The 23,440-nt window shown below is 34.2% G+C and overlaps 1 protein-coding gene across 2 annotated transcripts; it reads left to right on the plus strand.

Annotated features, from left to right (window-relative positions):
- Positions 1–1,292: 1,292 nt before the first annotated feature.
- LOC133524141 (orcokinin peptides-like) lies at positions 1,293–21,996 on the plus strand. Of its 2 annotated transcripts, XM_061859998.1 has the most exons (7): positions 1,361–1,485; positions 8,547–8,630; positions 10,773–10,821; positions 12,387–12,483; positions 16,149–16,238; positions 18,548–18,667; positions 21,293–21,996. In XM_061859998.1, exons 2-7 carry the CDS (start codon positions 8,547–8,549, stop codon positions 21,417–21,419), a joined length of 567 nt encoding a protein of 188 aa, XP_061715982.1. In that variant the 5' UTR covers positions 1,361–1,485; the 3' UTR covers positions 21,420–21,996. The 2 variants fall into 2 exon arrangements, with proteins under 2 accessions (XP_061715981.1, XP_061715982.1); XM_061859997.1 differs by lacking the exons at positions 12,387–12,483; positions 16,149–16,238; positions 18,548–18,667; positions 21,293–21,996 and adding an exon at positions 11,490–12,212 and having other exon boundaries at positions 1,293–1,485.
- Positions 21,997–23,440: the final 1,444 nt, after the last annotated feature.

Here is a 23,440-nt window from a genome sequence, read left to right on the forward strand (position 1 = left end):
ACGCTCAATTTTTATCGCCTGTCACTATATTTTTGTTTATACTACGTCGGTGGCAAACAAGCATACGGCCCGCTTGATGGTAAGCAGTCTCCGTAGCCTATGTACGCCTGCAACTCTAGAGGACCCTAATACTCCGCACCCTCGTTCACTCGTTCACGTTCTAACAATATGTAAGTGCAAAAGTGACAGGCATAGTGACCAGTGATAAAAATGCAACCATGCTGCCACCGCTGGTGTTTTAACTTTACCATCTGAAGCTGCTAAGTATGAGAACTCCTTGACTCCCACTACAGCAACATGGTATAATATGGAGTAGAATATCCATTTTCGGCTTTATTTTGCTTCGCATATTGCTGCATGCTATAAACACTGCAAACAATATCTGATTACTACCGTCCGAATACCACTCGAAGTATAATCGCAGTTAACCGTTGTAAAACGGCTCTCTAGTGAATCTACTTCGCGATAAATATTTGAAAAAATGGTTTATAATGTCTCCTCAATGTTTATACGTTCCAATTTTTTCTAAAAATATTATTTCTCGATGTAGTGTATCATCAGGCGACCACACGCTTGCTATACAAATAAGTTGAAAGACGTTTCAGAGGTCACACACAAATATATGCACAGGCACCACTACCTTTTAACTTGAAGTTATCTCTAAGTCCGATCAATCAATATTTATATTTTGTTACGAAATTGACTAAATTTTGTATATTGAGTTACTTATAACTCTAACTGTCAATTAAAAGTCACAGCGATCAAACAAAACTTTTTTGTACATGTCCAAAGAAAAGATGTTTAGTTTTCTAACACTATCTAAAGTAATAGAAATGCTTATACTACGTATGGAAATATAATTTTTGAGCAGTGTTCCAAATGTAATTTATATCGCTGATAACAGACAATGCACAGCTTAAACCATTAAAAGTAGTATATACATTTTTGGATCATATATTCTTGAAATGTTGTAGATCTTAACTAACAAAGGATTTTTTGAAATTTCACCCGAGGTTGAAATGAGGTTCAAAGTTTTTAACAACTTCTACAAAGACAATGTCGCGGGTGGGGGCAAATTTTTATAGTAAAATGTTGATCACAACATTTATTTTAAGACATTGTAGAATGTAAATTTGACTGTCATTTCTTACTCAATTAAAGTAGTAATTAATTTCTAAATTTACAAAAAGCTCAGACTGGGAACCTTGAGTGATTAATTTCCAACTTTTATTAATGTTTCTTAAATAAGCCTTATAACCAGAAACTAGATCGACTTGTAAATCAATTTGCAAATTGTTAAAAGGCGTGTTTCAGTGCCTATGATATTTAATAAACTGAAATAAAACAATTGACGCGAATGTTTACAGTGCAAGGCAACGTGGGGCGTCGCTCCGCCCAGCAGCCGGTATATAAGGGTGCGCGGAGGCCTCTACGGCACATCGCCACCAACCACCGCCGCAGCCAGCCACCACCAACACCACTGAGGTACGCTATTTTGTATGTCGCATTTTATGCCAACAATAAACATCTAAAGCATTTGAACCTATTTTGTGCTTGGTATGTTCGGTATCGTTTGTAAAAAGTTAGGCGACATGAAAACTTTTATAAACTTTTAACAAAAACTTAATTTCAAGTTTAATATTTTTGACATGTTGAACTGTTCAAGTTAATACTATCGAATTCACAATGTTTTTAACATTAATAATCAAAATTAAGTTTTGTTATGTTACATAGTCATGCAATACATCTAAATAAAATACAGTTATAATTTCTAAAACAAACTTTTTATAAAAGTAAAAATCAAATGGTTAAATCGACAAAATTCAAAGAAAAACAGAATTTAAAACTCAGCATAAGTAAACATTATAAATTAAATTTCTAAATTAAAAATAATTTGATCGATAGAAAGGATATATTCCTCATTCATTGTATTCTTTAATGAATTTTGAATTATTTTGCCTTAAATTTATTAAAAAAAATCAATGCAGCACAGAAAATATCAAATTGATATGTAAAATAAAAACTTCAGTAACTATGTGTACGTCCAAAAAAACACATAAGTCAAAAAGTACTAAGTATTTATATATTATGCAGCATGTGCCAAGAAAGTGAACTGGAAAGTGATATTCTGTGACTGCCTGTGCCTAAACTAGACTAGTGGTGGAGGCAGTTTCAACAGGTGTTGCTCCCTTGTACAGATCGTGCTAGCTAGAGTGAAAAGCATGAACCAATTTTCATTTATCTATTTCCGTTAAAAAACAATTTTAATCAAAATATTTCTTTTAAAGGATAATTTGTTATTAGATAAAGTAATTTCCAAAAAAACATGTGTATTATTTTAAAAAAAGTTTTAAGAACTCAAATTTTTTACATGTACCTATTTACATTTCACTAGTGTGCTTGGATATATTAGTTTTAAAGTTTGTCAATAAATTTTTATTATTTTTCAAATCTGAATACCTGTGCTTAAAAAAGTTAACCTACTCATAAAAATACCTCATGTCATTTAAAAATGTAATCGTTCTTTCATAATATCCCTTTTAAATAGAAACATTTTGTGATATTTTGTGACACAGAACGCCCAGTTTACGGCTTTCAGGCGAGAAGCGGCCATTTAATTACCAGCTTTATATCAGTTGAGTGCCTACAATGCTGCTTATATTAGCCGTACATTCAATTTTTTTTATTTGAGTACTCTAATACTGTGTACAATTGTGTCACAAACAGAGTGTAAGAATAACTGCATAATATTAATTTTCTTGTTACGGTCGTTTAGACATTTCGTATATATTTTTTTTATTTGTCCATTAACATTCTCTCATATTACTTATTATTTAGCGCTATGACTATTGTATTTAATTACAATAGTCTACAATGTTTATCATAGTTTCAGAAAATTACGAGGCCTTGTAAAAAAAATGTTTTATGGGTCAAACATTTAAAAAAAAATGTCATTTTTGTACACAATACAATAAAAGTTAACAACTCTGTTACATATATTATATGTCCCGTTTTTTCTTATTTGTATCTCAAGTACTGGAATTAAGAATCCTCTCTGTAAGAGCTTAGTGTAAAAATTAGCTTTAGATTCCCTTTACTTTGCAATGCCTACAGGAAAGACAAGAACGAGTTAAGCATACTATAAAATGTGTATGACCTTTATATGTTGCCTGTTTGACTTTATTGCCATACGATTAATTTAAATTAAATCTGCCTTTTTATATCACTGCATCGCTGTAAAGCATATTTCTCCGGATCGTATAACCTGATTTAAAGGATATCGTGGATGTAAATCTTAATTAAGAGAGGCCGATTTTGTCGCGGTCATATTTAATAGTCCCTTGGGAAACTAAAGACAAAACGCCTTCTCAACCCTGTAGCTTTTTAATCTAATACGAAGCCTGACTGCTATAAATACTGATTCTAATACATTTGGTCAGCAAGATTGCTAGTTTGAGAAACTCTTAATAAAAAAAAAGTTTCTCTGGAGTCTGGACAGGTAACCCGCCACCAAGACAACTGCAATAATCTATAATCGATAAGGTTGTGTTATCATATTCGAAGCCTACTAACTATGAATATTATATATAGCTCCAACATTATTGTCAAAGTTACCTATATAATTTTATATAATTATATAATTTTAACCATAGCAAAATAGGAAAATTAGTCAATTTAATTTATGAAAATTAATCAGAGACAAAACTCTAGTACAGAAACAGCTAGAGCAATCAAAACAGCTGAATCAAAGTATATTATTCTACCGCACTGTATCTGTATCAATAATAGCACCGATCCGGTCCAGTGTACCGGTCTGGTCTAGTGGATAGTGACCCTGCCTATGAAGCTGGTCCTGGGTTCAAATCCTGGTAAGAGCATATATTTGTGTGATGAACACGGATATTTGTTTCTGAGTTTTGGGTGTTTTCTATGTATTTAAGTATTTATAATTATATATATCGTTGTCTAGGTACCTACAACACAAGCCTTATTGAGCTTACTGTGGGACTAAGTCAATTTATGTAATAATGTCCTATAAAAAAAAAAAAAAAAAATCATTTATTTCAGATTTGTTTAAAAATCCATAGAATGTTAGTTGTAATATTATTATTAATAGTAATATAATAATAGTCTTTCAACTTTTAGAGATATGCCAAAATTCTGTTTATAACAACATGTCGATTAAAATACTTCTTTGTACGTTGACTTTATTATATCTAACATTAAAGGGCACAGAATATCTATTTTAATCCTCTCTCGACAAGCTCACTATGTTTAAAAATAGAAAAATATATGTCAATTGTATAAATTACGGTTCATTTATTGAGATGTAGGTAATTGACGTGATTGGCTGCACGTGTAACTGATACTTAACTCGATCACGTCAATAAAGTCGTGTGGGGAAGGATAAAATACGCCAACAGGCTCGGGAGAGCGCTTCCTATAAATTACTACGACACAGTTCTCAGTCGATGAGTTCCGCCTTAGCGGGGTTCCCCCTGTCAAATAACAATGATATGCAACATATTAGTCATGTTATTTTTCAGGTAGAGTGTGTACTTTAAAAGTAAGCTTTACTATTATCAGGCTATCATTATAACGCCTGTTTTAGAGTCTAGATACTTATTTGTGTATAGATGCCAGCATTCAAAAGCAATGAAAATAGCAAAAAAATACAGTAATTTACTTAATCCCAGCTATTACGATTTTTTATATTTTGTCCTTCAAACACAAACTACTATGCATAAGATACAGCATGATTAATTAATATTTCAAAATTATTTTAAAAATCGTCTTTTTGCTTTTATAATTGTTTTCATAGTGTATAAAAACAATAAATAATAAAAATAAGAAGCTATACCGTTCCACGAAGTAAAGATGCGCGTTGATGTCTTTCCAAACGTCTTAGAAGTCTAATAAGTAACCATTTCTTTAAAGATCCTACAGACAGAAGAAAAAGTGGGTCATGTCTATATAACCCTTCATATTCCTACATACATGGTTGGTGGTGGTTCCCAATAATTGCTTACTTAAAACAAGGCAAAAATTATTTGTTGTCTACCATGTAGATTCCGAATAAATTGACTAAAATTATCGTACGAATATTGCTTTTCTAAGAAAAAGTTCTCTATCTATTTAATCCAGTCTCAGTAATCAGGTTTTTCTTTCGAAAACGTATTCTTAGAATCTGCTGCTCTTGACAGATCTTATAATGAAATTTCGGTTAGCTAATCTGTAAAACAAAGTTTATATAATATTTCTATGATTTCAATTGTTATTTTTACCAACTTTTTAAAAATTAATTACCTTCACGAAACATCTATGCTACTTACGACCTCCCACTTTGCTACTCAAGAATGCAAATTACTTTAGGAAAAGTAGGATTTAAAGGGCTTATACCTTACTAATTTTAATAGTAGCTCCCTTATTTAATAGAGTAGGTACCTATAGTTAACTGCCCATAAAATGTTATGAGGTTATAAAAAAATTACAAACAAAATGCTTATGCCAAAATGCCGACAACTAGCGAATGCGATTATTTAACTATACCTCTAGTTTTCGACCTCCCAACGTTTTGAATTGATCTTTTTTCTCAGAATAACTCAGAACCATAGATAGCCCGGTTTTTCGGGAGCAAAAACGTACCAGTAATCGACTCAAGTGTCATCAATATCTATACCAAACCATTTCTAAATCATAATAATAAGTGTGACTCATCATTAAAGTCAACATTAATAATTAAGACCGTTATTTCTTTCATTAACTGTTTAAAAAACATCTTTCATTTATTTTTGTGCAAATGTAGGTATCTGATTATGACTCTATTCATTCTAAAAATAATTAAATTATCTACATCGAATATTACGAACACTATTAAAGTCGGACCATACTAAGTTTTCATGCCAAGTGTAGAGCTTATAGAGATTTTGTAGATTTGTATATATGTATGTACGCGTTCTTACTACCAAGTTTGTGCAAAATTAGCATGGTCAGAGTCTATACGCCTGCTGCAGATGTCGCATAATTTAAAGAAGGAAGGGCAAAATTACCTTAATAGTTTAATTTCCTTTCTGTATGTAATCAAATGATATACATAAATTACTAACAAATTAACTACCAGATATTTCAAGAGATCGTACTTTACATTAAAACAAGCAACTTTAAATGTAAATTGAGAAAACTTTTCATAAGTATTATTTTTATTATTCGAACAGAATGTGTATTTAACTGACAAGATGTTTAACACTTTCTGTCATGTTAACAATTGTTTGTCTTAAATGTCATTCATCATCAACGTATCATTTAATTTATCAACCTGAATTGGCCAGATAAGTATTAGGTAAAAGAGGTTCTTAGGTAGAAGAAATAATTTAAAGGTTTATCACATTAGATAGCAAACAAAATAATTAGAAAGGTTTATTAAGCGTGAAAACTAACATTGAGACGGCAGCGAGGACTATTAGTAGCAGTATATTATTATTCACACTCACAGTGAAGGAATGCAATTTATACAGCTTTATGAGATGGTTTATTCATTCTGCGGACATCAAAAGTCGCGATAAAATTTAAATTATGACCATACTAACAAATCCATCTAAAAGCGAGCATAACTTAATAACCTATTTTTTATTTAACATATAGTTAGCGTCCCACAGTCCTAATATGAAAATAAATAGTTTTTAATTTTTATAAGTAATATGAAGTCACTGGAAAATACATTGGAAAATGGAGATCAACCGATATCAATGACTTTTTTAAATAAATATCTGTACTCATTTGCTTGTATTTTTTTGCGACTACATCGACATACACAACTAGGGCCAGATTCGAACTATAGGATACGTCAAAAATGTCCTAAAGATACTATATGGATTGGATATGTCAGGGTCAAAAGTGACGTTTTCGTTTGAAGACATATATTATTATATTCTATCTTTATTAAATGTTTGACGTATCTTAAAGTACGAATCAGGCCGCTAGTCTCTAGGCGATAATATTTACTTTTATTAGGTATTACAACTAGCAGTACAAAGTCTAAATCTACTCTTTTATTCCGCTGTTTTTAATAAATAACGACTAAAATAATTAAAGCACTTTAGAGCAAACCCTGAGGCCGCGTTATGTGTATTTTTATTAAAGTTTACTTCTATTTTTAAGGCTTTAGTGTATGCTTCAGGTTCTCATGAGACTGAAATAACGCCTTTATAAAAATTCTCTCAACTTAAAACATGCAAGTATGCATTCTTAATGAGCGCCGCGTGAAATAAAAGGAAACAGGACGAACTAAGGCAAAATAACTTTAAAAGAGGACAAGATTAAAGCTGCAATCAAAACAGATGCTGTTGGTTTTAGTAGTCAAATAAAACCGGAACTAGACGTGGATTTTGGTGGATAACGACTTAACGACTTTTTGTTCAAATGTATTTGAATTGCGAGAAAAGAACGCCAAGATCAAATCCCTACTTCACTACACCTTATAAAACAAAGTTCCCCGCCGCGTTTGTCTGTATGTTCGCGATAATCTCAAAAACTACTGAACGGATTTTCATGCGGTTTTCAGTTGTCAATAAAGTGGTTCTTGAGGAAGATATAAGTTTTATGTAATCCGTGCCAAACTGGGTCGGGTCTCTAGTAATATTATAAATTTGAAAGTAACTCTGACTGTCTCTCTGCCTGTCTGTCTGTTACCACTTCACGTTTAAAATGATTCAGGTGAAGTTTGGTATGGAGAGAGTTTGATGCGCGAAAAAGGTGACAAGATAGCTTTTATTACTTAATCATCACCAACAGACGCAGTCGCGGGAAGAAGCTAGTGTAAAAGTAATTAAAAAAAAAATTATAAATTGACGTCCAACGTATATGTATGTATGTCACTTTATTGCACATAAACAGGTTAACATAAAACAGACAAAACAAAACTGACAAATAAAAATATTATGTTAAAAATGCTATGTACGTGTGGTCGGTTCCTTCAAAATATTTATTGGTTGATGTTCCCGTATGTTACGATTTATTGTAAGATATCACGGGTTATATTTATGCAACCAGTATCAGTAGTAAAATAGACCTTGCAATATTTTAGATTATTTTCTACTGTTGTAATTATCTAAGGTTAGCGCCATATAATAAATTACTACAATGAATATATGTACCAACAGTATACATTAATGGGACACTCCCCTTTACTTTACTTTACAGTATGCTCTTTTAGGAGATATTCATGTGATCAACTGTACAAAGACTGGTTACCCAAAAATTATAGCTATGATAGTCCCAAATTATGTAAACTTGTCAATAAGTACAATAATGATCTAGTGATTAAGGGTGACTCACGCTAGAACGGCTCGAATCCGATCCGATAGCTCCAACACTTCGTTTTCCGTGACAGGTGACCGATGATCACGTGATGCTTTGTGTCGAAAAATTAACTGATAGTGTGTCGTGTCACAAATCGGACCCGGAGCATGAGTCTTCCCTTATTCGGATAGTAATCATCAAAGGCATGGTTTACATGTAGCATACATTTATTATGTTTATTTGCTCAGATGACCATGATGCGTGTTGCCGGCGGAGCGCTGGCCGTGACCCTCGCGGCTCTCCTGGTCTGCTGCAATGCTGACGCTCATCAGGTACTCAAACAATTATGAACTTCAAGAGAGAAGAATAGCTTTGCGATCCTAACGAAATAACGGTACGTTTTCTATGAAATTCGATTTCAGGAGAAAACTGTTTTCACTAACTATGGGAAATATTTAGAAGTACATTTTCTCTTTTTGTATGGACGAGGGCGTGCTATAATTTTCTCTTAACTCCCTATCCAGAAATTTCATATGTCGTTACCACTGTAAATCCCATTTAAATTTACTTATTGTTGTTGCGTGAGAACTACAATTCTATGGAGTTTTAAGGGAATTCCGTTTTGAGAACTTCTATTAAAAAGCTTAGGATGCTGACATAGTTTTTTAATATTTTATACTGCAGAAATAGAAAATCATTACAATAACTGGGGCCATTTTATATTGAAGAGAGTTATTTAAATATATTCACTTTCCTTATTAATCATAAGTACTGGTTTTAAATTTGCACTTAAATAAAATGCATTGGTACCTACATGATTTTACCATAAAGACCAAATCAAACTAATTAATGGACTGCAGCTTTCATATTGCTTATAAGGTTCTAAAAACTGAACATCAAAGAAAACCCCGCGAGAATTTAACATAAATTAGTATTAGCTAGGTTATACATAAATCTCGAGTTGTTTGTGTAAAATGTGCTGCAAATTAGTCGAGACCCAAGACGATGTTGCGGGTTCTACTGTTGCTTTACTCTAGGGTCTCTTGTTACTGAAGTAGCGCTACTTGTAACGTGCTAATTATTATTATGTCTCGTTATAATGATGCCCAGTCCATTGCGTATTACAAGCGGACTTTATACAACTTACAAGATACTATACAGGATGATTCATTAGACGTGAACAGGACAATGCCTACACAATCAGTAAATGTTAATGAATCCTTCACCATCACATTTAGTTAAATAAGTTTTTGGTAGGAACGAATTTGAGTATCTACAATCATGCACACCCTACAATACTTAATTAACAAAGACAAAACCTCTAACCGTTATAACCCTCTAGCAGTACTTTGATTATGAAAAAGATAAAAAGTCACATTTGAGTGAGATACGATTTTTCAAAAGCAGTAACCAGACTCCGATGACATTAAATTTGTTACTTGTTATGGATAAAACAAAAAGAGTGACCATAAAAGGCGTCTTTTCCGAAAGGTAAAAATAAATAAGCTTTAATCTCACGAATACTGGTACGAAACAGTTGCTTATAACTTACTGAATACGCAGGCTTGATCCTGCTGACGTCTCCTGAATCACCTATATAAGCGTATATTTCTCTATTTTTGTGAGCTTTCAGAATAGTTCCCAGTATACGTAATCTAGACTTGCTTGTCTGAAATAAAATAAAAATATCTGTGTTTTTAATAAAATAACTTAAAAGATCGTTAATATAATATTGTTTGGATAAGTTTAATATGTATAATTCTCTCAATATTTTAATACCTATACTTACCAGGTAAATAATCCAGAAATACGAAAAGAAATATACATCGAATATTTTTGGCATATATTTGTCTTCCGCAATGAAAAATGTTTCCGATGCTAATTTATCAAAGCATCATCTAATAGCGTTCGCAATTCTAAAGTAAACATCTTATACTATAATAATACAAATTTTATGTAAATAGAAGTTAAAAGGTAAGGTATATATTTGAGATGTAAATTAACCCTAATTTAATACCTATTACTTGTGACGTTTATGCTAAGTGGTACATCGCTGATACCCGAGTTGTTGCCCTCTGTTCCACTCGGTCTAAAGAAGGTCGTAACATAATAATTATAACTTGTGGACTCCTCAAGTCATCAAGAGCTTTGCGGGCGCTCTGTCCCGACGCGTATAATAACTAGTTAAGCCCCAATCAGATATTTAATCTTAGGGCTTCATACTCAAATAACAACTCGGACTGACGAGCTTATGACGGCTTTTCCAGAATTTCCCCGCAAACAAACCAAGCTTAATAAATCCCACAAGAGCTTTTTTATCAACCACATACTCCAAAAACAATATCTGCTAATAAATAATACTCACTCTTTGTTGTGTAATTTATTGCACAGTCTACTCTCGTCATATTGAAAATGTTATGAAAAAGTTTAATTTGAATTAATTATTCAAGCTGCTTCTATTTAATGTTAACCAGGAACAGGACGTCAGCGCCGCCGAGCACAACTCCGATCGCTTCGACTCCGGTAAGATCCGACACAACTTTCAATGATCACAGTATGTTTTCACATAAAGTGTGATTTTACTTCTTTTCGCACACTGGGTATGCCAATGGGATTTTCCTAACACACCTCCACAACTTTTACACTTACCCTACACTTTTACCCACTCAACAACACGAAGTATAAAAATCTTATCACGAGTTTTGTTTCCAAGTTAACGCCAATCGCATACCGAATGGTGATTTTGTTTGTATACCATTACCCCTATTCGCACCAACTTAAAAAAACACCAATATTTCATTTTTGCACAAAGTTTGTAGCTTTTCGAACCTCGTATAGCTTTTCAATGAATTATGAAATTTATTAACGTGAAAGCAATAAAATAAATACTCTATTTAGTAGCCACGAGTAGATACGAGTTTTGAAGGGTCCTCATTTGACACGTTTTGTTTTGTAAATACACCCACCTGTGACCTGACACCTGTGTTTCTTCCGGTGATGGATCTGCGCACCAATCATTCACTGATCCTTCGCACAACGATTAATCACAGTCTCACAACGCTTTTGTGCACTGTGCATCCGTTTTCTATTTAGAGTGGTAAGTACTATTTCCTGTTATGCACTTTATATTTATACTATGAATCATGTTTGAACTTAATCTGTACACATTTAGATTTGACGGTTTGTTACAGGGTATAAACAAAAAGAAGAACTCGAGGATTTCATGCGATTCCTTATGCAATACGACAACGCATTTGGAGATCGTAATTTGGCAGGTATAGGAGGAACTGGGTTGGTCGGTAGAAACTTGAACGGAGTGGGAGGCTCAACAATGCTTGGCAGAAATCTAGACGGTATCGGAGGATCCAGTATGCTTGGCAGAAACTTGAATGGCGTTGGAGGTTCAAGTCTGCTTGGGAGGAATCTTAATGGCGTTGGAGGTTCATCTATGCTCGGAAGGAATCTTAACGGCGTAGGAGGTTCTACTCTTGTTGGGAGAGACGTTTACCCCCAGAGGCAGACAAGGTTCATAGATTCTCTCGGTGGAGGAAACTTCGTAAGAAACCTTGATTCCTTAGGCGGCAATAGCTTTGTGAAGAAGAACCTCGATCAGCTCGGTGGGCCTAACTTCGTCAAGAGACACATTGACGCTCTGGGAGGCAACAACTTGCTTAGAAACTTAGACTCGCTTGGAGGCAGCAACTTCGTCCGCCAGCTAGACGCGCTCGGTGGCGCTAACTTTGTATAATCGGCCAAATTAATACTTATTACAGTTTAAATTTATCTCCTGTAACATACGTATACCTATCATTCCTCATCGTGCAACGCAACATGTGATACCTTGAAATAATTTTTGTTTAAATGTCAATGTTAGATTTGATCTACATGTCATAGAAATAAAGTTATTGCAGCCACATTCGCCTTTCATTCCCTTTTGTATAACAGTTCCTTTGGAGGTAAGATTTATATTTTTGATTGATATTACATAATTTTTAATGGCTGCTGGCGGTAGTGTAACCGTTGCCTCCAGCTGCCGTGCCAATATGTCTGTGTGACTAATCTTAATCTCAATGACGTGGTACAACTAGGTCACAAGGCTCCAAGTGCGGAGGGTAGTCTCGTGAGGCAAGTTCGTGAAACTCACCACTCCGGTCTACCTTACTTGGCTCGGCGATACGACAGCAAGTAAGTCTCACCAATTAATGTGTTTTTCTAATTTTATCTGGTTTGACAGGGAAGGAAAACGTCACGTTGCAACGTAACGTAATGAATAATCTGACTTACGCGGCATCATAATGAGCCGAGTGACATCTTCTTGACTATGTTATATCACGTTGCAATTTTTTTGTCGCTTGCCTTATACCGCTTTTATCCAATAACGCTCACCAGTATCATCGCCGACAGTTATTTTTTTCTTATTCAGAAGACACGACGTAACGAATCAATGGCATGCGCCTATTAAACCAATTTGCAATCGCGTTGCATTGTCATATTTCTCGGTAACGCCAATAAATCGATAAGCATATACAGATTCCCGATTACTAGCTGCTTGTCAATTCATTTCATTAGGGACATAACAAAACGCTAGTGGGTCAAATTATTGAGATAGATTGCACCTCTATTTGTCTGAAATGTATCGGAGTTTGCTTTCAAGGGTATTTTCTCCGTGCGGGGGGTAGATTATTCAGAGAAAGTGGTCGAGGCCCCGCTGCGATGCATACAATGGTCCAATAAAGTGCACATTAACTGCTTTAGCAGCGTAACAGTCAGTATTGCCCTTAAGCAATAATAAAGAAATATTACCTTCATTCGATGTCTTAAACAATAGAAAGGAATTCCTTAGGAACGAATACCCTAATTATATTAAGCTATAGTTGTAAAGGCAGAATAATGTGCGCATATCTCGCATAATACCTACCTATTATTTGATCTCATATATTTTTGCATGTATGTGTATCATCCGCTTAAAATTGTAGCCGCTTAGGCTCCACATTCGCGAACTCGAATGTGGTTTTCAGTATAGGTAGATATTTGGATCCAGCAAACGAATATAATGACTTGGTTTCAACAACTCGAACATGAGAGTTTCCTTTTAATATTAAAGTTTGGAATGGAGTAAATAAATGACATACGTTGCGCCAGCGTGCTATAAGAATATCTTGCGAAAATAACTTGCTTCGCAGGCCATTTATATTAATTTAAACTGTAAACAAAATACGGATGTGTTAAGATTGAGTTTTCCTAATGTATGATACCATAGCGCTTTTAAGATTGATGTGTATGTGAACTTTTTGAATGAATTCAATCACAATATGTCCATACAAGATCGCAACTCGCAATACTTCACTTTTTGTGACAGTTTTCAGCTTTCAAAATGTATACATTAGTAAGAACATCAATCGCGGTGGCAACATGGTTTAATTTTTTACGCCGTAATATGTCTGTCACTTTCGCACTTTCGTACTTGTTAGAAAGTGACAGGCAATAAAAATGCGACCGTGCGGCTTTGTGTTATTTAAGCTACAAGTTACAATGTTACAAAAGTAGTCGTAACATAGATTGATAGCGTTCAATCAAGTGGCTTTGCACGGTTATTGAGTTAGACCTAAAACTTTACTATTAGATACAACTGACTCTAGAAAATTTAGTTTCTCAAAGTATTGATACATTGGAACAAATCACGCGAACTAATATCAATATTTTCGTCTTACACTTATGATTCCTAACCGTAGGTACTAACAAAACCAGAAGCTTACGAAGATATAAAAGTCTCACAAGTACAAATGTTGTAATTTCATATGAACATTCTTCGGCACGTCCATGTCTGTCCCTAACTGCTTTTTTGCTAAAGGATGACTCACGTTAGACCGACCCGTGCCCGGGCCGAGGCGTCTGACACGTCATTTTATTGTATATAACGACATGGTGGCCCCGGCCCGGTCTAGATTATAAATAAATAAATAAATATTATAGGACATTATTACACAAATTGACTAAGTTCAACAGTAAGCTCATTAAGGCTTGTATTGTGGGTACTTAGACAACGATATATGTAAAATATAATTTATATTTATAAATACTTAAATACATAGAAAACACCCATGACTCAGGAACAAATATCTGTGTTCATCACACAAATAAATGCCCTTACCATGATTTGGACTTACCAGGACTTGAACCCGGGACCATCGGTTTCATAGGCAGGGTCACTGTTCACTACCCACTAGTCCAGACCGGTCGTCAACAAAAATATAGTAAATGGTTTCACAAATACGGCAATATCGTCTATCATAAATATTTTACCAAATAGAAATGAAAATTGACTTGATTACAAAGCTATCGAAGGTACCCACTCAGCACCTACCAAGGCCAGTCCAGCGGCAGCCAACACACACAATTATGTTGGCAGTATGATAACATGTCCAAAGTAAACTCGTACCATTGTTAACAAAATGAGTCCTCAAGTCATTTAAGGGGTGCAATCGAGAGAGGAGCAGCTACACTTCAACATACCTAACATAACATGTAATTAAATTAAATTTTATAAAAATATTTATGCAACGTTCAATTGTCGTGGCGAAATTGCTTAGGACTCCGTCATCAAGGTTTTTTTTTAATAATGGATTTTATACATGGGCATTGAACGTAAACTGAAAACAAGTACCTGTTGTGCATTATAATGAAACAGTATTAACACTTTAAATTAATTAAAAGATTCAATTTTACAAAGCCGGTCAGGAACTCTGTTGTTATTTCTCACGTTATTATCTTTAACAGTCATTTGCTAGCGCCAACTGCTCATTTAATGGCGTCCCTGATAATTGACCCTCGGATTCCTTTGTTCCGCGCTAAGATAACAAAGTGTTCCACCGGAGAGTTCCATGTGTTTGAGGGATAGGAGTCAACTAGTTGAACAAATAAATTGTTGAAACACAGAGCAAGTGGAATGATGTCTCCGAACAATTTGGACGATTTATTTAAGTATAGACTGTGTATGCCTTATGTATGACGTTTTCGTCAGAAAATATAAAATCAATGAAATCATTTAATCAAAAGCATTTTGAAGATGAAATTAATTAATGAAAATTAAATGACATAATGAAAATGAAAATAATTAATTTAAAACAACACAATCTAAAAATTAACAGATATTAAATATGTGACATATTTTTCTAACTTGTAGTCTCAAAGAGGATACCACTCAGCATGTGTCGGCACGCATAGGGCAGCGACAACCTTAACCTTACATTAACAAATAAAATAAGTTACAACATAAGAATAATAAAAAACAATGTGGAGTCTTAATAATAATAGCCAGAAAAAAAATTGCAATATTCTAAAAGCACATAATTTGAACAAGAGATGAATGGGAAATTTAATTATGCAACATAAACTTCAAACCACAATAGACACAGGCGACTAGGAGTGAAAAGGTGAAGTTTTAATTTGTTTTTAAATGAGACAAGTAAATTATGAAAATAGCGTACGAAATTTTAAGTTATTAGACAATCGACACCATTGATAAAAACTTATCAATCGAATCTCACGTTACATGTACAAAATATATAATTTTTGGTCCTTAGTTTTCGTTTAAATGCTGTTTTTCTTAAAAAAAATTATTCACCAACCATTTTTATTTATTTCTTTAACTTTTTTGTTATATGGTCCAATTAGGCAAAAATAACAACGGGCAAGTAAAGGAAACAAAATGGAAACTCTCAATTATATCCATCCATGAATGAAAGACAATGTGGTATCACAGCGAAATAAGCCTAGCAGTAGAGACTATATAAAATGGAAGCTGTCTAATCGTCCAACTGGTTCCATACTCATGTCCGATTCATTTGTAGTCCATACAGCGACAAGCAGATGTGGGCGCTGGCAGGCGGCTACGGATATTACGGAGAGCCCCCCAAGCGCAATTTCGACGAGATCGACCGGTAAGTGCGGATTATCTGACCTGGAATTATAGTATGTTGGCTAACATTTTTCTATTCGTTAATGTTTGATGGCAGACTTATCGATGGTATCTGTCATTTTGTTACTTTAGTGCGATTTTTACATATTAGTATGATTGTTAACTTGGCTAGGCCCCCAAGGGGATAGCTAATCACTTATGAAAACGCCAATCGAAATTTTATTTAATTTATTAATCTCGTAAGGCCCACGGTTCTATCCATAGTACTGATTACTTCAATGTAATTAAAACCATTTTTAATTCGAACAGAGTTGCATTTATTTTGATTCGTTCAATTTTGAAACAACAAGTTCAATCATATTTTCTTATCTCCAGTTATTTTAAATCATATTGTCTTCAATTCTGTTGCAATTGTGTTTTTAGGAATAATTATCTGAATAACAGTGCTTGAATAATTACTAACTTTTTGGCATTGTTATGTAACATACTTAATTCAATTTGTCCTTCAAAAGAGAATTATAAATTTACATCCTACGTGTTTACTAAATGTAAATTGACTTTAAATCGGGTGAAAGTTTGTCAAACAAGGATAGAAATATTTGAAGTAAAACGTGACGGGTTAATTAATTACAGAGATAGTGGTAAATTGTACCATCGTAAATTTGGTGGTTTTATTAGGTTTCGACTCATTTGCATATCGATTTTTCATTACCTATATTATTTATAGAACACACTAATCGCACTATTTCATGTGAAGTGCTTATATTATCACTTACAATAAAGGTGACAAACACACGAAAACAATATTGCCATTAGGATGTCAATCACTAGAATGCTAACCTTACAAAGAAAATATTAAAACGTGTAGTTAATTAAATTATTGCGCATTTGCAAACATAATTAAGTACCTCGTAAAACATTTCCCCATAGTATTTTAAAATATACATAGTTATAATGTCATTTTAAATAAATGATAATAAATGCAAAGAACCAGTGTATGTCGCGAACAAAAAAATTGCTTGGGTATCATCAGCAAGATACACTTTTTAATTAACTGAAGTGATGCGTCACACTATCTCATTAATTAGGTCGGCTAATGCAGATTTCCATAACGCTACGTGGAAAAGGCTAAAGGAGTAATTATACTTGTTGATTCGGAACCCGTGGCTTGAATCCATAATACTCGTACTTTTCAAATTGTAGGTACCGTCCGAAATTCTAGTGCGACATTTTTTGGCAAACGATGTATGTATACCTATAGATTAAGATTGTCATTGGGTAAGTTATCGCGTTATACGGCTCGATTCGAAGAATGAGATACAATAACGATAAGTTCTGGTTTAGATAAGTTCTCATTTAGATATCGTTTCTATGTCAGATAATTGACAGAAGCAGCTCGATTCGGGCAACCAATGTCACTTTGACGTTAGAAATATCGTAGATAGATCTTATTGGGATCACAGCGGAATCGAAATAAACGTCAATTTTGACATGCCGTTTAGTTATCGATCTTTTAAAGATCTTAAACGTGTCTTAATCATTCTTCGAATCGGGCCAATACTGACACGTTGGCATGAAACGTATTCGTTGCTAGCTGGTGTGAAGATGCGATTTTAGAGTCGAAACAAAAGTAATATTTTCACGCGTAAAAACAAATATGTGCAATTCAATCTGTGTCTCGGCATCAATGATTCCAAGACCAATAATGTAATACCTCTCTTCACCAGCAAGATTTTTCATACGTCCTTAGTATGAACATAAATATCACAACGCCGATTTTCCCGTCAAAGTGCCTGATTTGTACCTGCCATTTTTACCTTATTATCTCACGTTTCATAAGGCGAGCCTTAACGATCGGGTGTTCGGTTGATAAATACATAAGGATACGGTGATTATTACGATCACGGGCCTTGCAGGTGCGCATTCATGTTCCGCGAGTTTCAGCATTCATTTTTTTTTCAATTGGGTCTGTTTTAAAATTATGTCATTTGTTAAAAATAACATGACATTAGCAATGATAAGTATGGAATGCCATAGATATCAAAATTCTATGAAAATATTACGTTTGTATGACAAACTAAGGCGGACTCTATGTATATTTTATCTAGAAATTACAGATCTGTAACTTTCCTATTAATTTAACATTTGTCTTTTTACTTTTATTTATTTTATTATAGGTACATAGTTCGTGTCATCCACGATGATGCGCAGATTTGTCAAATATAAACTTTAATACCATGCCAATACGAGTTACGGCACGCGTCGTCGTGAATGACACGATCTATATATATTATGCTACTTTCATGGTCATGAATCGTCTTTTCTCGACAGATCCGAGCTGGGTTTCATGAGGAAGCGCAACTTCGACGAAATCGACCAGACGTCGATGCCCTTCCCCTACGCCAAGCGGTTCTACCACATGTTCGGCCCCAACTACCTCGACACACCTGTGTAAGTTACTACAACTTAATATCATCATTTACTATCACATCAGCCAAAAGTATCAAACCATTAAAAAAAACCTATTTTGTATGGGATAACGATGGAATTAAGAGCCCCAGGATTTCCACAACACTGCGCTCATCCAACAGTTTTCTCTGATCTTAAGGAAATCGACAGTTAACTTTATTAAGAGATTTGGAAACTTCCCTAGCTGCGTCTTCCGGTACTCCGTTTTGGGCCAAAGTACCTGAGAGGTCATTAATCCCATGTTACCCCTTCATACTAGGTAAAAATACAATCACCTACCTACCTATAGCCGAAGTATATGCGCTACGAGCCTACGCCGTAGAAGTGAAGTGCGTTGAATGAGTCATTTCAACGTTGTGTGTTGCTGCGCCTTAGGTTCGCGGGGCTCATGCAATTTGTTTGGATACGATTTGATTTAGATTTAATTCACATTCAAATTGCATGTTCATACCTACATTTATTGTATATAATGACGACAAAACATCTATCAGTATCACTCTCGCATGCAAAAAGCGTATTCTATTCATTAATACTAGTCACGAAGATACGAGTGCATTCCTTATGGTGTTAACGCAACCATTACCCTGCATTGTCTGGCTTTTCTTGTACGCATCGTACATGGGAATCTTCGTTAAAATCTTTAAACGCTTGACAAATTTTAAACATATTTGCATTTTATACCATTTTGAAGTAATTTTAGACTACCGCATAGAAAGTCCGTTTGAAAAAGTTTTTACTTGTAAAACAGTGCTACTAAACAGTTATACTAAAACAAGCCATGTTAACCCCTGAAACTCAATATTGCAATTTCTAATAATAAAAAAAATTACAATTCGTAAACGTGTTCATTACAAAAGTAAAGTTCATTTAAGAGCACCAAAGTGGGTGAGCGCGATTCATTTTAATTGCTTTATCTATATGATCTTGAGTAATATACCATTTGTTAACCATGCACGGACGCAAGCAGGTCAACCAGTATAAGTTTAAACCTCGAGGTCTCGTTATATTGACTCTAAGAAATGCTCCCGGGACTAAATCTGTATGGCGAGAACCGGGAATTCCCGGTGCCGGGACTGAGTTCGTATAGAAAACTAGTACTGGGAGCACACCCTAATTGGCTCTCCCAAAGCTCCTGTCCCTCTCGCACAGTCAATGGAAACACGGCCCGTTTCTAGAATATCTGCCATTTGTATGTTAAATAACTTGAAACCTTATTACCTATTTGATACCTTTTAGTAGCAGTAATAAACCTTAATAGAACGCAGGTGCACCATATAACTGAAACTAGCGCATTACTTGCTTCAGTGAACCCAAAATGGCAATTGAAAATCTCCCAACTTTCGCTCGTTAGACATATTATTTTCCTCGTGCAAGTCAAAGAGACTACTAAATGCATCAAAGTACCATGTTTATTATGTTTTCTCGCTTTAATTTATATTTAATGTTTACCTAATTGTACTAATTGCCAATTTTTTTACTTAGTAGGACTGAACCTTAGAAAAAAAGATACATATTTATACATAGGTATAAATATTCCAGATGACATTTCAATTTGGTTCTATCGAACTAAGGTTTATAGTAGAATATTTCAGTAGCTACTAGTAAAACCTGGACTTATATTCGTTCCAACAATTCCAAAACTTTAAGGGTAAAGTTCAGTCGAATATTGACACGTGTTTTTCACAAGCTTTTATTTAACTTGCCCTGTTAGTATTTTATTTAACTTGCCCTGTTAGTATTTAAGTTTGTTTGTGTGGGTCAAATCTTGAAATCTAAATTTCACCCACTTCCAGATTTCCGATTGAGTTAAACCTTTGCATATATAAGTTGGGTGACAATCCAATATTATGGTACTATCGAGCTGATCTGATGACAGGAGGTGGCTATAGGAACTCTGTGATGAAACAACGCAGCCTAATTGTATTTGGGGTTTTTAGATTTGTTTCTATGAGTTTTAATTGCTTGTACCAATAATTATTTTTTTGCTAAAAACGTATTAAATTTTACATATTTTTTAGCCAAAGAACCAGTACTTTGATAAAACTATTTGGCCGTACGCCGCTAGTAAAGTAAATGTTTGATTCAACTACTCAGTCACTTTTTGTTTAACTTGGTTTCCTCAATTTCGTTTTCTGCCCGGTGGTTTCATCGTTTAACGTATAACGTTCCTCTAACGTTGGTAAACAAAACTACGAATAGGAATACGTTAGATTGTTTTACAAAAAAAAAACTTGTATGAACTTTTTCTATTTCACTGATATTGATTTATGTACTTCAAAATCCCTAGTTAAATATCTCAGCTAAGTAGGTAGGTAGGTATATATCAAAGTGACTATACTTATGGTATCCTTCAGTGCCTATTTAGTATTAACCCAGGTTAAGTTTAAGTTAAACATAGAATAATTAAATCTCTATCTCTCTTTCATAATTATTAGTACGACAGTGAGAGTTGCGTTTCGTTCGCTACGGACCATATAAGAATGGCATGTTGAATTCTACGCACCCCAAATGCTAATGTTCGTGCTACTTTTCATATTAATGCCTTGTTGAGCCTTGAAGTGTCATATTGGGCCTTGAAGCTCTGCTAATGTTTGTATCATATTGCAGCTCGATCTACGACAAGAAGAGGAACCGACCGGACTACCCCATGGACGAGATCGACCTCTCCCACTTCCCCATCGGCTCCAAGCGCTCTATGGACTCCTTTCCCCTCTCCCCCCGCGCCCGGCGCTAAACTGACGAACACTTTGCCCTTATTCTGTGATGTGCATTTTTTTCACCCTCCATCGAACGGGAATTGTAATTAAGGAATACTTAAACTGAAGTTTGAAATTCACTTCCTGGAGTTAACCTATGTTAAGTAATATTCCGATGCATGTCGCTTACGTTTTGGACTGAGCTGAGCCTTTGATATCCTTTTATTAATGTTACGTCCATCCATAGAATACATACTGTCTTAGTTTTATCATTTAGTATCCCTACTAGTTATTATATATATAGCAAAGAAAACATAGCGTACCAATAAATTTGTGAACTTATTAAATAGAACTAAGATAAATGTAATAAAAATTCAAGTGTTTAAATGGACGTTAGTTACAAAATTATTAAATTATCATAAATAACTTTAACTATTGTTAAGGAGAGGGAGGTTTCAATTCTCTAGATGTTATATCGATATTATGCAAAGATTATTATTATGAATACCTAAAAGATGTACCTGTAAATTATTTTTCTCATGTTTACGTAAGATGCATGGCATGTAATACTTTTAATTAATTTATTTTTACTATAAATATATTGATTGAAAAGTCTCTTATGTTTTAATTATATTAATCCTTTCAATACAACATTTACAAGGCGAGAATTAAAAAGAACAGCAGCACTGCCACGGACACATATAGGTTCCTACACTCTTCACACTATGTAGCAAAACAGGTTTAATTAGACTGGTCGTCCACCTAAGGCGGTCGCCGAATGCTAATTATGAGGTTGTCAGACAGTCAATATTGTTTGCACGCGGTAGCAGAACTAGTATAATTGTCCCATTACATCAGCTTTTTAACAAATCCCTGCATACCCGAAGTCTGCTAAACATAGATATATTTTGTGATATTAATTTGCCACCACATCTATAGCAGAGAAAACCGAGACGGAGTGGAAGAATAGTTATTTGTACAACAAGAGAGCAAAGTTTGATATTTCTTCGAGTGCTTGTTTTGAGTCCCGTGCAAGCGAAAGATTCTATAATCGCTACGCTCGTGAATCTAATTTAGTATCTTGAGCGTAGTAAGGGACTCAAAAGCGCACGAGATGTAAATAACTTTGATCTCGTGTAGTACACAAAATTTCTAAAGTAGTAAATTGGTTTAATGTTAATAATTTATTGTTAAATGAGAAAAAGACTAAGTGCATTAAGTTTGTTACAAGTCACATAAGGAATGAGCAAACAAGTGTCATTGTCAAGGATGAGGAATTGGAACTAGTAGATAGTACAGTTTTTCTTGGTATAAATTTCCCCCATATTGCTAATCTCTCGAATAGACTGAGTTCTGCAGCTTTTGCAGTGAGCAAGATCCGTCAGTTAACAGACGTGAAAACAGCTCGATTAGTTTACTTTAGTTACTTTCATAGCATTATGTCATATGGTATTTTAATATGGGGCAGTGCTTCAGAGATAAATACCAGTTTTGTTCTGCAGAAGAGGGCTATTCGTGCAATATATAAAATGTACCATAGAGACACACTTAGAGATAAGTTTAAGGACATTAACATAATGACAGTGCACTGTCAATATATTTATGAGAATATTCTGTATGTACATAAAAACATTGCCAGTTTTAAGAAAAACTGTGAAATACATAATATTAATACTAGAAATAAGCATAAGCTCGCAGTGCCCTTCACTAGGCTCCATAAAATTAAGAAATCATTCATGGGTAATTGTGTAAGATTTTACAATAAACTTCCTAATATTATAACTGAATTGTCTGTTAGTAAATTTAAAAATTATGTAAAACGTAATCTTATCTCTAAAGCCTATTATAGCACACAAGACCGTGGGATTAAGTGTGAGTGTAAAGAATGAATTATTTATTGTTGTTATTAATGATGAAATTGATAATTCAATGTATATATATACCGTATTTATTGACATTTAGATTTTATTCTAGAAAGGTTCTAGACTAGTCTTTTTATACAATTTTGATGTTTGACGATCCTTTTGTGAAATTCTTTATATTAAGTTTACCATATCTA

The sequence above is a fragment of the Cydia pomonella genome, chromosome 13 (genome assembly GCF_033807575.1).
Source record: "Cydia pomonella isolate Wapato2018A chromosome 13, ilCydPomo1, whole genome shotgun sequence".
NCBI classification, from domain to species: Eukaryota; Metazoa; Arthropoda; class Insecta; order Lepidoptera; family Tortricidae; genus Cydia; species Cydia pomonella.

Bases quoted from the DNA above. Each gene is read 5' to 3' on its own strand.
- LOC133524141 (XM_061859997.1), top strand. From the start codon at position 8,547: ATGACCATGATGCGTGTTGCCGGCGGAGCGCTGGCCGTGACCCTCGCG. The intron at 8,631-10,772 runs GTACTCAAACAA...AATGTTAACCAG, and splicing joins GCAATGCTGACGCTCATCAG to GAACAGGACGTCAGCGCCGC. The intron at 10,822-11,489 runs GTAAGATCCGAC...GGTTTGTTACAG, and splicing joins CTCCGATCGCTTCGACTCCG to GGTATAAACAAAAAGAAGAA.